General features: G+C 44.9%; 1 protein-coding gene across 1 annotated transcript in view; it reads right to left on the bottom strand.

Annotated features, from left to right (window-relative positions):
- GATB (glutamyl-tRNA(Gln) amidotransferase, subunit B) overlaps positions 1–13,054 on the bottom strand; it is an 84,958-nt gene that overhangs the window by 31,174 nt on the left and 40,730 nt on the right. Inside the window, exons 5-8 of the mRNA XM_011973232.1 lie at positions 11,674–11,796; positions 3,698–3,811; positions 901–985; positions 531–575 (exon numbers count right to left, since the gene is read on the bottom strand). Coding sequence (XP_011828622.1) covers positions 531–575; positions 901–985; positions 3,698–3,811; positions 11,674–11,796 — 367 coding nt within the window. The remainder of the gene's footprint in view (positions 1–530; positions 576–900; positions 986–3,697; positions 3,812–11,673; positions 11,797–13,054) is intronic.

Below are 13,054 nucleotides of genomic sequence, written 5' to 3'. Positions count from 1 at the left end.
AAAATAAAAGTTTCAATTTATCTTATGCCTGTTCTTAGTATCGGCTTTATTTGTGGGTCTCATATTAAGTAGTTCAACTTAATTTATCATGAAACAGCATCATGTGAGGTTCAAGGGAACCACCATCAACATATGCTATCAACATCTCTTTTCTTGTTTCTTCTCAAGGAGCTTCATTCAGCATAGTACTGAATCGGTTATTGAACACAAGAATAAGAAGAGCCTAGACCCCAACCTCAACTGCCATCCTCTTAGCTCAACTATGATAACTTCGACACAAAAGTGGATGAACAAGTTCTTCCAAAAGCTGAATCAGTCAAACAAGGCACTCTGAGGCTACCAAATCAAGAAACTAGTACTTCTCTCAGTATGCATATCGAAGAAGAAGTCCAGATGTCCCATCATGTAACAACAATGACAAAAAGTGGTTTCTCAAAATTGTTCAGGATCATTACGTTGAACTTTAAATGAACTTGAAATACACTCCAGCCCCCAATATATAGCAGTATTTTGCCATAAGGAGTAACCACCTGTAGTCCTGTTTTCCTTCTTTGTCTCTCATTGACATGGTGCACCTGCAATAGTTAAATAAGAAAACATTAAACATTGCAAGCAGTACTGGCCAGCCTGTATGCAGGGAAGGGCTCCCCTACCAATAAGGGACACAGGCAAAATTGAACTCTGTGGCCTTCCATGGGAAAACCTTAAGTGAATACATTAAAAAAAAAAATCATAAAGAAAGCAAAATGTACAGAATGATCTTTTTTTTTTTTTTTGAGGAAACCTAAGAGTGGAGAAGCTAAGTGCCTCCTTCACGGTCACATGGCTGGCCAGCGGCTGAGCCCAGCCCTCTCGCACCCCGCCTGGCTGTGGTCAGGACGCTCAGCAATGTGAACTCACCCCAGCTGGTAATGAAATGAGCGTGTTTCGTTCAGAATTTCACCTCCATTCTCAAGTTCATTGATTTGCCTCTGAATTTCATAGTCTAGGAAAAACACACTAATTTAGCATCATATTTTGATTATACCTTTCATCTAGTCAAGCAATAATTAGAAACAACCTTTCTCAATCTTTAAGTAAAAAAAAAATCAAGAAGATTGTTTATAATTATCTTTCCCTTACACGCTGTATTTCCCTCTCACTGCCATCACAGAATACTGGTGCTGGAAAGGGCCTTAGGAAGGCAGGCTCCCTCCATGTTCAGACAACTCAGGTTCAGAGAGATCATTACGCAACCCCATGCAGATGACGTGACTTGGCAGAAGTGGGGCTGGGCCCAATATCTAGGTCTGAGATGGCTGCCTACCAAGGGTTCTTACCCTGGAAGCCTGGGATGGGCTTCAAAGGCTCTGGTACCCCCAAAATTGTACACAAAGTGTGGGTTGTGTGCATATGTGCAGGTTTTGGAGAGAGGGTCCAGCATTTGCATTCTTTACAGAGGGACCCACGGCCCCGAATGATTAAGATTCATGGAATGAGGGAGGCTGTGGGGATCTAAAACACAATCACAATTGCTAAGCTGCTGCTGCCTTTTTTTTTTTTTTTGAGAGATGGGGGTCTCACTATGTTTTCCAGGTTAGTCTCAATCTCTTGGCCTCAAGCAATCCTCCTGCCTTGGCCTCCCGAAGTGCTGGGATTACAGGCCAGGCATGAGCCACTGAGTCCAGCCTGCTAAGCTTCTTTATGAAAATATCTTGAGCCTCCACCTTAACTCTCCTTCCCACCATGTACTACCTTCCCTTGCCCAAACCTAAACCCTTTATCCGAGCTGCTAAGAGGCAGCAACACCAACACATGTCAGTTTTTGCTGCCCATCTCTCCCCAACTCCAGTGATCTCTTTGGTTGACACGAGATGATGGCTAAATGGCCTGACACCGGGAGAAAAAGGTGGTGGAAAGAATCACAGACTTGGAGAATTGAACCCATAGTAGTAAAGCTTTGGCTCTTCCACTCTGAGTCAGACCACAGGGAGAATTTCCCCTCAGACTGGTCCTCCAAAGAGTTCTTCATAGGACAGGAGAAAGCTAGGGACAGCCAAAAAGATGCCGGGGTCTCCTTCATAACTTGTGGATGACTCTACCTAACATCTGGCTGCTTTTTTTAGGTTACTATCACCAACTCTTAATATAACGGGTCCCAGCCCACTACTACCTGCATTTCCTCCATTTCTTCCACGCTTCCCACCAACTTGGCTTATAAGGGTTTTCCCTGACTCAAACCTTTCCCGGCTTTGGGAACATGGGTTATGTCCCTTTCTGGAGGCAGAACAGTTCACCATCTTTAGTCTGCCTTCATGTGGGAGCCTACCCCTTCCCTCTCTGCTCCCATAAGCTATCCCTTTGACCACTTTAATGCCTTTTTCCTGAAGACTGTCTTCATTGAGGCTGGTTGATTCACTTGAGGTTCAGGACAATAAGGTTTAACACAAGACTAGAATCGTCTTTTCTGTACTGTTTCTAATATTTTCTTGACAAGACCAGGGCTCTATTAAACATTCTGGCTACAGCAAAACTTTGGCAACAAACTCAGTTGTCTTGGTCTCTGTGCACTCTTGAAGCGGTGCACTTCAAACTGCATCCCTCCTTCTTCCTCTCTAGATAGCTTTGGTTCTAAAAAATCTTTTTAGTACTCTGAGGTCCTCCCCTTGAATTCACAGTTACCTATATCTGTGGGATTGCCCAGATATTTATCCTGCTAAACTATTTTAATTATTATACATTTATCATCAATGAAATACCCACAGTGTGTGCTCCAGAAAGACTACTCTTTGACTGCATGGGCACATAACCTAGCAGTTAAAAAGAATATAAAAAGCAGGAAAACATAATGACCACTTAGGTCAAGCCACAGTCAATCTAAAATGAACAACCATGCCCTTATAAATCTCAGGCTGGTCAGAAAGAAGGTAGAAAATAGTAAAACATAGCCATGATCTTCTGTGGATCCTCTGATAAACAGGTAGAGTCTAATTTCCCCTCAAGTCTGCTTTGAATTCAATGTAATTTTCTTTTTTTTCCTCAGAGACAGAGTCTTGCTCTGTCGCCCAGGCTAGGGTGCTGTGGCACGATCACAGCTCACTATGACCTCAAACTCCTGGACTCAAGTGATCCTCCCTCCTCAGCCTCCTGAGTAGCTGGGACTACAGGTGCACACCACCACGCCTGGCTAAATTTTTAACTTTTTGTAGAGATGGGGTTTTGCTATGTTGCCCAGGTGGTCTTGAACTCCTGGCCTCAAGCAATCCACCCACCTTGGCTTCCCAAAGTGCTGGGATTATAGGCATGAGCCACTATGCCTGGCTTCAATCTACTTTGAACAGAATACACTGGAAGTGACACTGTGTGAGTTCTACAGCTTAGGACTCACTTCTGCCTTCATCCTCCTGAAATGCTCCCACTGCCTCATAAGAAAGCCAAGGTCAGGCAAGTGCATGAAGAAAGATCACATGGATGGAGAAGCCCAGCAGACATCGGCATCAAGGCCCCAGGGTGTGAGACAGACTACCATGGACCCTCTGCTTCAGCTGGCCTCCTGGTTTCCCACAGCCACATGAGTGAGCTGACGCAGGACCAGCAGAACGGACCCGTGAAAACGAAAGTAGTTCTTGCATAAGCCCCTACGTTTCTGGGTTGTTTGTTACCCAGCAGGAGAGAAACAATAGGAAGAAGGACGCTAGGAGCAGCAGCTGGCATTCACCTATGGCTTTGGCCAGGAACCTGATGCTGTTGAGATTCTTCACTTCCGTTCGAACGCCCAAAGGCTCCCCAGGGTGATGCACGGATATATTGGCATCCACTCTCAACTGGCCCTCTGGAAGGAGAGAAAAAAACAACTCCTTAGAAATTCTTGGAGGTGACATGGTCTTTTAAAGGCAGGAAGTGTCAAAGGAAGCAGCATCTAACTCTACCTGCTGTTTAGTTACAGCAGCCTAACTTCAGAGTTAGGCTCTGAAGTACATGGCTGTACTTCTGGCCCCTCGAGAGGGGTTACAGTCCTGAGGCATCTACGGTGTGCGCCTGTACATGTGAGCACATACAGATGTGTGTGTGCGCGCACACCAAAGAGAAGTTTTAGACACGCCAGCTGGAGAGATCTAATGTTTTTGTGCTAAATAAGAAAAACAAAACTATTAAAATGGAGATTGACTCTGCAGTTTTATACCGAAGTTTTTTTCCAACTGTCAGAGCTGAGTTGGAGGAAAGGCCTCATATATCTGATAACCCTACACTGCTCTCCAGTGGAACGTGGATTTCTAACAGTGATTCCAGGAGACTTAGAGGAGAGTCCTTGAGAATTTGCAGCTCAACGGCAAGAACTGAAACCTGGGCTTTTCCCCTCCTCCTTCCTCCAGGTACCGTAATAATCTCCTCCTTCCACAAACATGACTCCGAATCCTTCCTGACGATTTGCCACAGCAGAAAGGCAGCGCTGTTACGAAGTCGGGAGTCTGTGGTGGGACTCAGAGAGGTGCTGACCCCATGCTGGGAGGACCTTCTTTGACCCTGGAGGCCCCTCAGATTAGGAGCAACAAGCCCTAAAGAAACAGGCAGTGTGTGGGGAGGACTAAAAGGCTCTTGAGAAAGAGAGAGAGAGAGAGAGAGAGAGAGAGAAATTTCAAGACAAATAGATGTAGGTAAGAAAGAATCACATTTGGCACCCTACAAAGTAAAGCTCAGATTCTCTATTCCCCATTTCATTTACAACATTTAAAAGAGAACAGAGTGAGAAGACAAAACGCTGGATTTTATTTTCCTAGTTAAGTTTTTAAATTAAAAAGTAATCTGCCAAACCTGAGTGTCTTGATGGGCTGAATAAATTCATTTCCCAAGATTCCAAAGCAAAAGCACATTAAAATAATAAAGTAGTCAAAATGAACTCCATGTCATGAAAAGGAACTGGTTCTCTGTCATTCTCCCAGTGCTGGGCGGTACAGCCTATACCAAGCTGGAGGTCACCAGCAGCCGGTGGCTGACACCTCGCCACTCATTCTCAGAGAAAGGGAAGGGTTTGCCCAGTTGCCACCCATGCTGACAGGGAAAAGATGCCTCTTAGCTCAGACATTACTCTCTCTCCAGCACTGACTTCTCAACATTTTTACAAGAATTCTGTAGCCCCTTATTTTTAATCCCTTTTTTGACAAGTTGTGTGTATCGGCATCTCAGGCAGTCCCAACTACTCCTGACATCCTGAGACTCTCGGTCTAGGAACCCTGAGGTCATCTTCTACTTCTCTGTTTTATTTGCCCCTTATATCCAAACTGGCAACTAGCCCCTACCAGTTTGGAAGCTGCCAAATATCCCTCATGTCTGTCACGGCCTTTCCATTTCCGTCGCTACCACCCTTGCCCAAGGTCCCTTGCCTGAGGTCTCCGAGCTTCAGGCTTAGGTTATAAGATCACTTCCTGACTCTTAACACAGTTCCCTCCTTGTCCACGGGCTGGCAATGTGGCTGTGACTTTCATACTGCTACAGTCTGGGTTCATCATTCCTGCTGTTTACTCAACAGCACAGACAGCTCCTACTGGATCACCTGGGCTCCTCTGCTTGGCGTTCCACAGCTCTCCTCTGATTTCGGTTGACACAACCCGTATGTTCCCACTGCTCGTTCCGGAAGAAAGATCTCCACCAATCAGGGCAGCCCTCTGCATACACATCCCTGTCCGCTCCACCAGCACGCTCTCTTTATCAGAGCTACTGTCCCTTTCCTCATCCCTCAAGGCTTCACTGGAGTGTTACCGCCTCCTCCTAGAAGCCCTCCTCAGCAAGCTGGCCTGCACTGGTGGGTCCCCTAAACTATGAGAATACTCATAATCTATACTACACAATTTAGTATGTGACCATAGTCTACTGTGCACTGGCCTCCATCTTTAAGACCAGAGTGGAAGGCCCCTGAGGCCTGGGCCGGATTTTAAGCCCCACTTGCCTTCTCAAGGGCGTCACTCTCAGTTATCCCTTCTCTCCCATACCAGTCATTACTCTTTCTCAGCATTCCATCTGACATATACATATGCAATAGTATTTCTCATTAAATGAACAAACAAGAACCCCAAAACCTATTCCCTTGAACCCAGTTCTCACTCTATCAGTCACTCAGCTATGTTTCTCTGGTTTCCTTTTCAGCAAAGCCTCTTACACAAGTTTTGTGTGTTTGTTGCATATACTGTCTCCACTATTTCACTTCCCATTTATTCCTAAACCCACGTCAGCCTGGCTTCTCTCCCCATCTCTCTAAAAATGCCCTTGTCAGAGTCACCAACAGTCTCCTGGCTGCCACATCCGGTGGACACAGTACACCCTTGTCTTCACCTACTGGACACTTCAGCAGCATGTGACACGCCAACCGATCCTTCCTTCGTGAAGTACTTCCTAGCTCAGCTTCTGTCGCCTTTTGCTCCCAGTTTTCCTCCTCTGGATGCTTTGTTTCCATTTCACTTGCTGATGCCTTCCTTCCCATCCAAACCCAGGACCCCCTTCCTTATCTAGACTCTCCGGGTGGGCGGATACAGTTTTAAATACCACCTCGCGCTGAGGATGCCTACATTTGTCTCTCCAGCCCAGACCTCTCCGAGCTCCACACTTACAGCTCCGGTATCTATCTGACACCTCCACTTGGAGGTCTCACAGGCAGCTCAGTTTCCAAAAGGAAATCCTGATTTGCCCCTGCACAAAGACATTCTCGATCTCATCTTCCAGTTTCAGTAAACAGCACCACCACCTAGCTCCTCCAACTTCCCTAAAGTCATTTGTGCTTTCTCCCTGTCTCTTACCTTCCACACAGCCTATTTCTAAAAACCGTCTTGTACGTCTCCCTGTCTCCCCGTCTCTCCATCTTCATCTTCACTGCCACCAGTGCTGTTCAAAACAGCATCGTCTTCCATCTGAACTATTGCAAAAGCTTCTTAACTGGTCTCCTGGCTTCTACTCTTACTCATCTGAAATCCACTTCCCACAGAGCAGCCAGAGCGGTTTTCTAAAACATTCATCAGACTATGTCTTTCCCTTGCTTAAAAGCCTTTCAGTGATTACCACTGCACCTGGGTTGAGAGCTAAACTTCCTGCCATTATCTCTGATCTACCCCTTGCCCGCCTTTACAGTGTCACCTGATGCAACTGTTCCTTCTGCTTCTGGCACAGTGGCCTTGTGCTACCTTGCTTACCTCAGGGCCCATCCCCAGCCTCTCACCAGGGCCCTGGCCTCAGCTGCTTTCTGGAATGCTCATCTCCTGGTTCTATGCTGCCTGAGCCTTGAATCATTCTTCAGGTTTTAAATAAATGTCACCTCCTCTGAGGGGCCTTTAAAAAACGACACTGTCACCTTCCAATGTGACTCTGTAGTATGGCACCCCATTTATTTCCTTGAAGCATTTGTTGCTGTAATTATTTTGTTTTATTTGTTAATGTATTTGTCACCCTCCTGAACGTAAGATCCATGTGGCAGGAACAATGCCTCCTGCGGAACCTAGAGCTGGGTCTGGCACTTGGTGACTGTTGAATAAATGAAATCTTATTGAGCGACGCATGCCAGAACGCTGGCATTTTCCTGAGCAATGAGTAAGCAGACTGGTTTCTGTCTCACAGTAGGTTCCCGGTAAGTTCCACAGTTCTGCCTGAATAGGACTAATCTGCAGTTGGAATCCTCTGAAAGGCCCATTAAGCTCAAAGGAAAACTTCCAAAGTGTGCTGAGCTCCATCGAACCAAACTGCAATACTTGGGAGACAACTTTTTTTGAACTCAGGGAACCATGAATTGGACTTCGCCTGCTTTTAAAAATGAAAGCATCTTTCACAATTTAGAATTCTAATTTGGAAGAGGAATAAAAGCATGAGTTTCAGTCTCTCCCAGAGAAGACTACACTCCATAAATACCTGAGAGGAATCATTTAGTATCCTGCAGTGTTGAAAGAGAGTTCGCTAGCCTGGATTCAAATGCAGTATCAAACATTCACAAAAGACGTGCTATCTAGTGAAGACAAAATACCTTTTAAACAAATTAAGTTAAATTGCCTCAAGTGCACAAAAGCTTTACTAGTTAGGTTTGCTTCAATGCATTCTGCACCACTGAGGGAGAGCCTTCATTCACACATCATGAGAATGGCATCAGGCTCAATTTCTACCTTCTAGAAGTCGAGATTTATAACAGCAAAACTAAAAAAACTATACCACTGAAGACAGTGATAAAGTGCAGTTTCGTAGTTTTCTCTAAGACACATTCACACAACAGAAATAAAACATCAAGATAGAAAACTGTTTCTGCAAATAGCAGGGGCCCAAAGATGTGGTGGGGAAGGTCTGTTAAGCTATCTCGTTCTGATCGCTGAAAATAACAAGGTTTGACCAAAAAAAAGTGACCAAATTTTATTGAACATATTTTACAAAGCTCATTCATCTAGATGAGTGGTCATTCCATAAAAGTATTACTACTTGTTACTGTTAATAAGAGCACTGAACATGTACCCAGCACAGGCTATTTTCGAGGCCCTGTCCTAAGTTTTCTAGACATTAGTACATTCATTAGTACACATCTTGACATTAGTACATTCATTGTAATACAGCTTTAGTCAGAAGTCCCTAACCCGGGGGCCATGCACAGGTCCTGGTCTGTGGCCTGTTAGGAACCAGGAGGCACAGCAGGAGGTCAGTAGGTGAGTGGTGAGCAAGAGAGCCAAGCTTCATCTGTATTGACAGCTGCTCCTTATCCCTCGCATCACCATCTGAGCTCCGCCTCCTGTCAGATCAGCCGTGGCATTGCATTCTCATAGGAGCACGACCCCCATTGTGAACTGTGCAGGAGAGGGATCTAGGCTTTTGCTCCTTATGATAATCTAACATCTAATAATCTGTCACTGTCTATCACCCCCAGATAAGGGACCATTTAGTTGCAGGTAAACCAGCTCAGCACTCCCAGTGATTCTACATTATGGTGAGTATAATTATTTCATTATATATTACAATGTAATAATAGAAATAAAGTGCACAATCAATGCAATGCACTTGAATCATCCTGAAACCACCCTACCTTCGGCCCCTCAAGTCCATGGAAAAATTGTCTTCCACGAAACCAGTCCCGGGAGCTAAAACGGTTGGGGACTGTTGGTTTTGGTGACAAAGCCACTGAGCTATTCCCGAGGCCTTTCAAACATAACCTATCCAAACTGGAATTCTACGTTTTCTCCCACAAAGTAATTCCTCTCAGCCAGCTGCCGCAACTCTATCAGATGGCCTTGATGACTTCTTTTCCTCTTTGGTTTCTTCTTTTCCCTTTCTGTACAAAATTATTTGGGGCCATGTTTTTTAAGTGTGGAAAGTGAGGCTCAGAGAAATCAAAGCCTGGGCACCTATAGCTAGAAGTTGTAGGACAGGATTCCAAGCCAGATCCGGGACCTGGCAGCCCTTGGCACCCTGCCTTGCTATCCTGCCTCTCTTAAGTCAGTATCTGTGATGTTGTCACAACACTGCCATGGCTGCCACTAGGGAAGTGGTATGATGCTGTGCTTAGAGAAATGGCTCTTGGACCCAGACACACCTGGGCTCAAGTCCCAGCTCTGTTATTTCTTCTGAGCCTTGGGCAAATACCCCCCACCTCTCTCAGCCTCAGTTTCCTCACCTGCAACAGGCAAACACTAGCACCTACTTCTCAGCAATGTCATTAAAATTTAAATGAGATGATAAATTAATTTAAAAATGCCTAGTGAACTGAGGGGCACATATTAAATGTCCCAACTGGTAGATATTATTATCGCTGAAACACTTAGCATGTCTACTTCTGTAAACATTCAACTTAACAAACTATTAATACTTTGGGCATCTCCTCAACAGGGGCAAAAGGCTGTCCACTGAGAAGGAAATGACTTGGAACCTGGGCTGAGTTGTTCTATGCTCATCAGCAAAACTATCAGGAACTCACTGAACCACAGCCCAGAAGCAATTAGGCTTCATTCCACAGCACCCTGGGTGTCCACCAGTCTTCAGTGTCACTTCTTCAGGGTGGCCCTCAGCTCCTGAGCTGCAGGCTCCAAGGCCAACACACTGGTCCTAAAGGGGTGGCGGGAGGGACGGAAGGATGAGCAAAGGAGAGGGGGCTGATAAAATGCTCACAGCACCAAGGAGTTGGCTCCCTGCAGACTCCAGGCAGACCTCAGCTCCCACAGAACTTTAGAGCAACCAAAGCCTCTCGGCTGCTGTGCTAAGAGCTGCTGGATTTGTATTTAAAAGAAACAAAAAGTGTCACAACAAATGAGATTTAATGAACACTCTCAGCTGTCACTGACTGATGAGTTCTTGCCACTACGGTTTATCTCTTGGCAAGGACCCAGATGGGACTATGTCTCAGCTAACAGGTGGCCTATTTATGATCCCATAGGGTTGGTAGGAATCACAGTTACTTTGAAGAAGAATGGGATAATAAAAACTTTCTTAAAGCAATCAACACTTGGAGCATAAATGGATAATCATCCAACTTGCCCATATTTCATTTGTGTTCTGTGGATTAAAAAAAAAAGTGGCATGAGCAATAAATCTAAAATTGAGAATTCTCTTACTCTAAAAGAGACCATTGTCTCTGTAAAGAAACTTGTAGGCAGCTAACCTTTATGCCACTCAAACTCATGTGGCTGTGTTTTTCCAGTCTTTAGCTTACAGAAAATAGCAAATAAGCAAGTTCTCTCCTCAGATTCAACATGTACCAGGGCTCTGATGTTATAATTTGCTCCTTGTTACACATTCTATATGACAAATGTGGCATTACAAATCCAGAAGTTCCCCTGTAATGTGCAAATACATTATGTGACATGCTAAGCTTGGTAAATAGTATTATCAGACAGCACGGAGATGAACATCATCATCAACGGCATTTCCTGGGCACCTGCTGTGACCATTGTACCGTGCTATGGAAAAATGCAATTGTAGATTCAGAACCTATATTTTGTCTCCTCTCCATCAGGGCGTGCTCTGAGGGTGGCAGAAGTTTTAAAAAAGTCCCTAGGAACAGAGTACAGGAGAAAACGATGGCACAGGCTACCCTTTAGGGACTTATGGGAGAGCAAAGCAGTACCAGGCCAGGGCAAAGGACATCTAGAGTCATGAGGAAATCGAGTGTGACCAAAACCTATGATCTTTATATGCAATTTGCAAATGCTTCAAATGTGCAGTCTGGTCCCAAGGGTGCAAGTGTTTCTTTTATTTGTTTTAGTTTCCTACTGTATTTCCACTGAATTTAATTAAGATTTTATCTCAGGGTAAAGTTTGCATAATCTTGGCTTACAGTCAACATAATTTGGCTTCCGCTGTATATGGATGAAAAATCTATGAAAGCAAAGAAACAGACTCAAAGGAAAAGAGACAACTAATGACAAAGTGCTATCTATACGGAACTCACTAACTAAGAACTGTTCTTGATAAACACAGTGTCTTCTTCCTGAGAAAGACTGAACTGTTCAAAACCATTATTTCATTAAGGGTTTGGTGTGTCTGCAATGTTGCTGGTTATGCATTTATATTTGGTTGCGGGCTCATCAAAGAATCCAAGGAAAATTCTAAAAAACAGGGTTGCAAAAGGGAAAAAAAATGGCTGCAAACAACCTCAATATAACTGACAGAAAATAAAACTAAAGTCAGAGAGGTTCTAGGAGACAGGAAGGGAGAGGGAAACAAGAAGGCTGCTTCTGCGGCTTCTACCTGCCATGTTCGCCTGGCTGGTCCCCAGGGCTTGAAGGATCAGCTGCAGCTCCCTGACAGCTGTTGCCGCCTCTTCTCCACAGGACAAGTCGGGCTCCAGGACCACCTCCAGAAGGCCCACGCCTACCAAAGAGGGGCAGAGTCAGCCTCACTGCAGTTCTCCAATTTCACCAACAGAAAAATTAGGCTTCAGTTTCAGGAAAATCCTGCCTTACTGATGGACTCTGAGTGGTTCTAGCCTCTCAATCATTTCTCTTCCCTTCCAGCATTTTTTTTTTTTTTTTTTGAGACAGAGCCTTGCTCTGTCGCCCAGGCTGGAGTGCAGTGGCATGATCATAGCTCACTGTAGCCCTGAACTTCTGGGCTTAAGTGATCCTCCCACCTCAGCCTCTTGAAGATCTGGGACTACAGGTGTATGGCACCACACCTGGCTGTTAATTTTTTGGCGAGTAGGTCTTGCTATGTTGCCCAGCCTGGTCTCAAACTCTGTGTCAAGTGATCCTCCCACCTCAGCCTCCTGAGTCGCTAGCATTACAAGTGTAGGCTCCTAGGCCCCACTTTTTAATTTGTAACTGTTTCACTTCTTTTAATGACTGCTTAAAATATCCAGCTGCTGGGTCTGTGACTAGGTGGATAAGTTTGTCTAACTTTAGAGTGAGTTACTAGCAAGCCTAATAATTACAGTTCAAGCCATGTTCGCTAGTCAGCTACGCCAATCCTAATGCTGATATTTTGGTCTCCATCTGTTAGGCTCCTGTGACTGCTTTCTCAATTTGTTTAAGAAAACTCTAACGATGAAACGAGGGGCCTGCAATCCAAGAACTAAAGTAGATAGGAGAAGTAATGAAAACACTCCAAGTCTACCTGCCCTGTTCAAATCAATGAGCGTCTGCGACCTCAGGTCATCGTGGAGGCTTTTGCCACTGTCTTGCTCCAACTGGATCTGCTTGATCCTCACCGTCTTGGGGATCACCTGACTCTGCTTCTTCCCTGCACAGACGCCGTATGTCAAGCTCCCATTCACAGCAATTGGGAGCCTCTGCTGGGTAATTTGGTAGCCTGCCTGCACACAAACATAGGGTACACACAGTCACTGGTCCACACATAAAAGCTGGGATTCAGTTTACTATCCCTTTTACAATGTCACACAAAGACAGGCCTTCTTAAAGCAAAAACAGTAACAAGAAAAAAAAGGAAAAGGAGAAAAAAATTAGTCGCTGCATTGCAGCCATCATTGAACCTGGTCTCTTCTGCCCCTGCCATTACTCCTTCACCCTCCCCAAATCCTCCACTCCCGATAACAACACAATAAACAACACGAATTCAGCCCATCACCCTCACTAAAGTGCTGTACTGGGGAATAACAATAATATCATTGTCA

The sequence above is a fragment of the Mandrillus leucophaeus genome, unplaced genomic scaffold, assembly GCF_000951045.1.
Source record: "Mandrillus leucophaeus isolate KB7577 unplaced genomic scaffold, Mleu.le_1.0 Scaffold136, whole genome shotgun sequence".
Taxonomy (NCBI): Eukaryota; Metazoa; Chordata; class Mammalia; order Primates; family Cercopithecidae; genus Mandrillus; species Mandrillus leucophaeus.
Note: the sequence above shows the minus strand (reverse complement) of the source record. Positions and strands in the feature narration are given on the sequence as shown.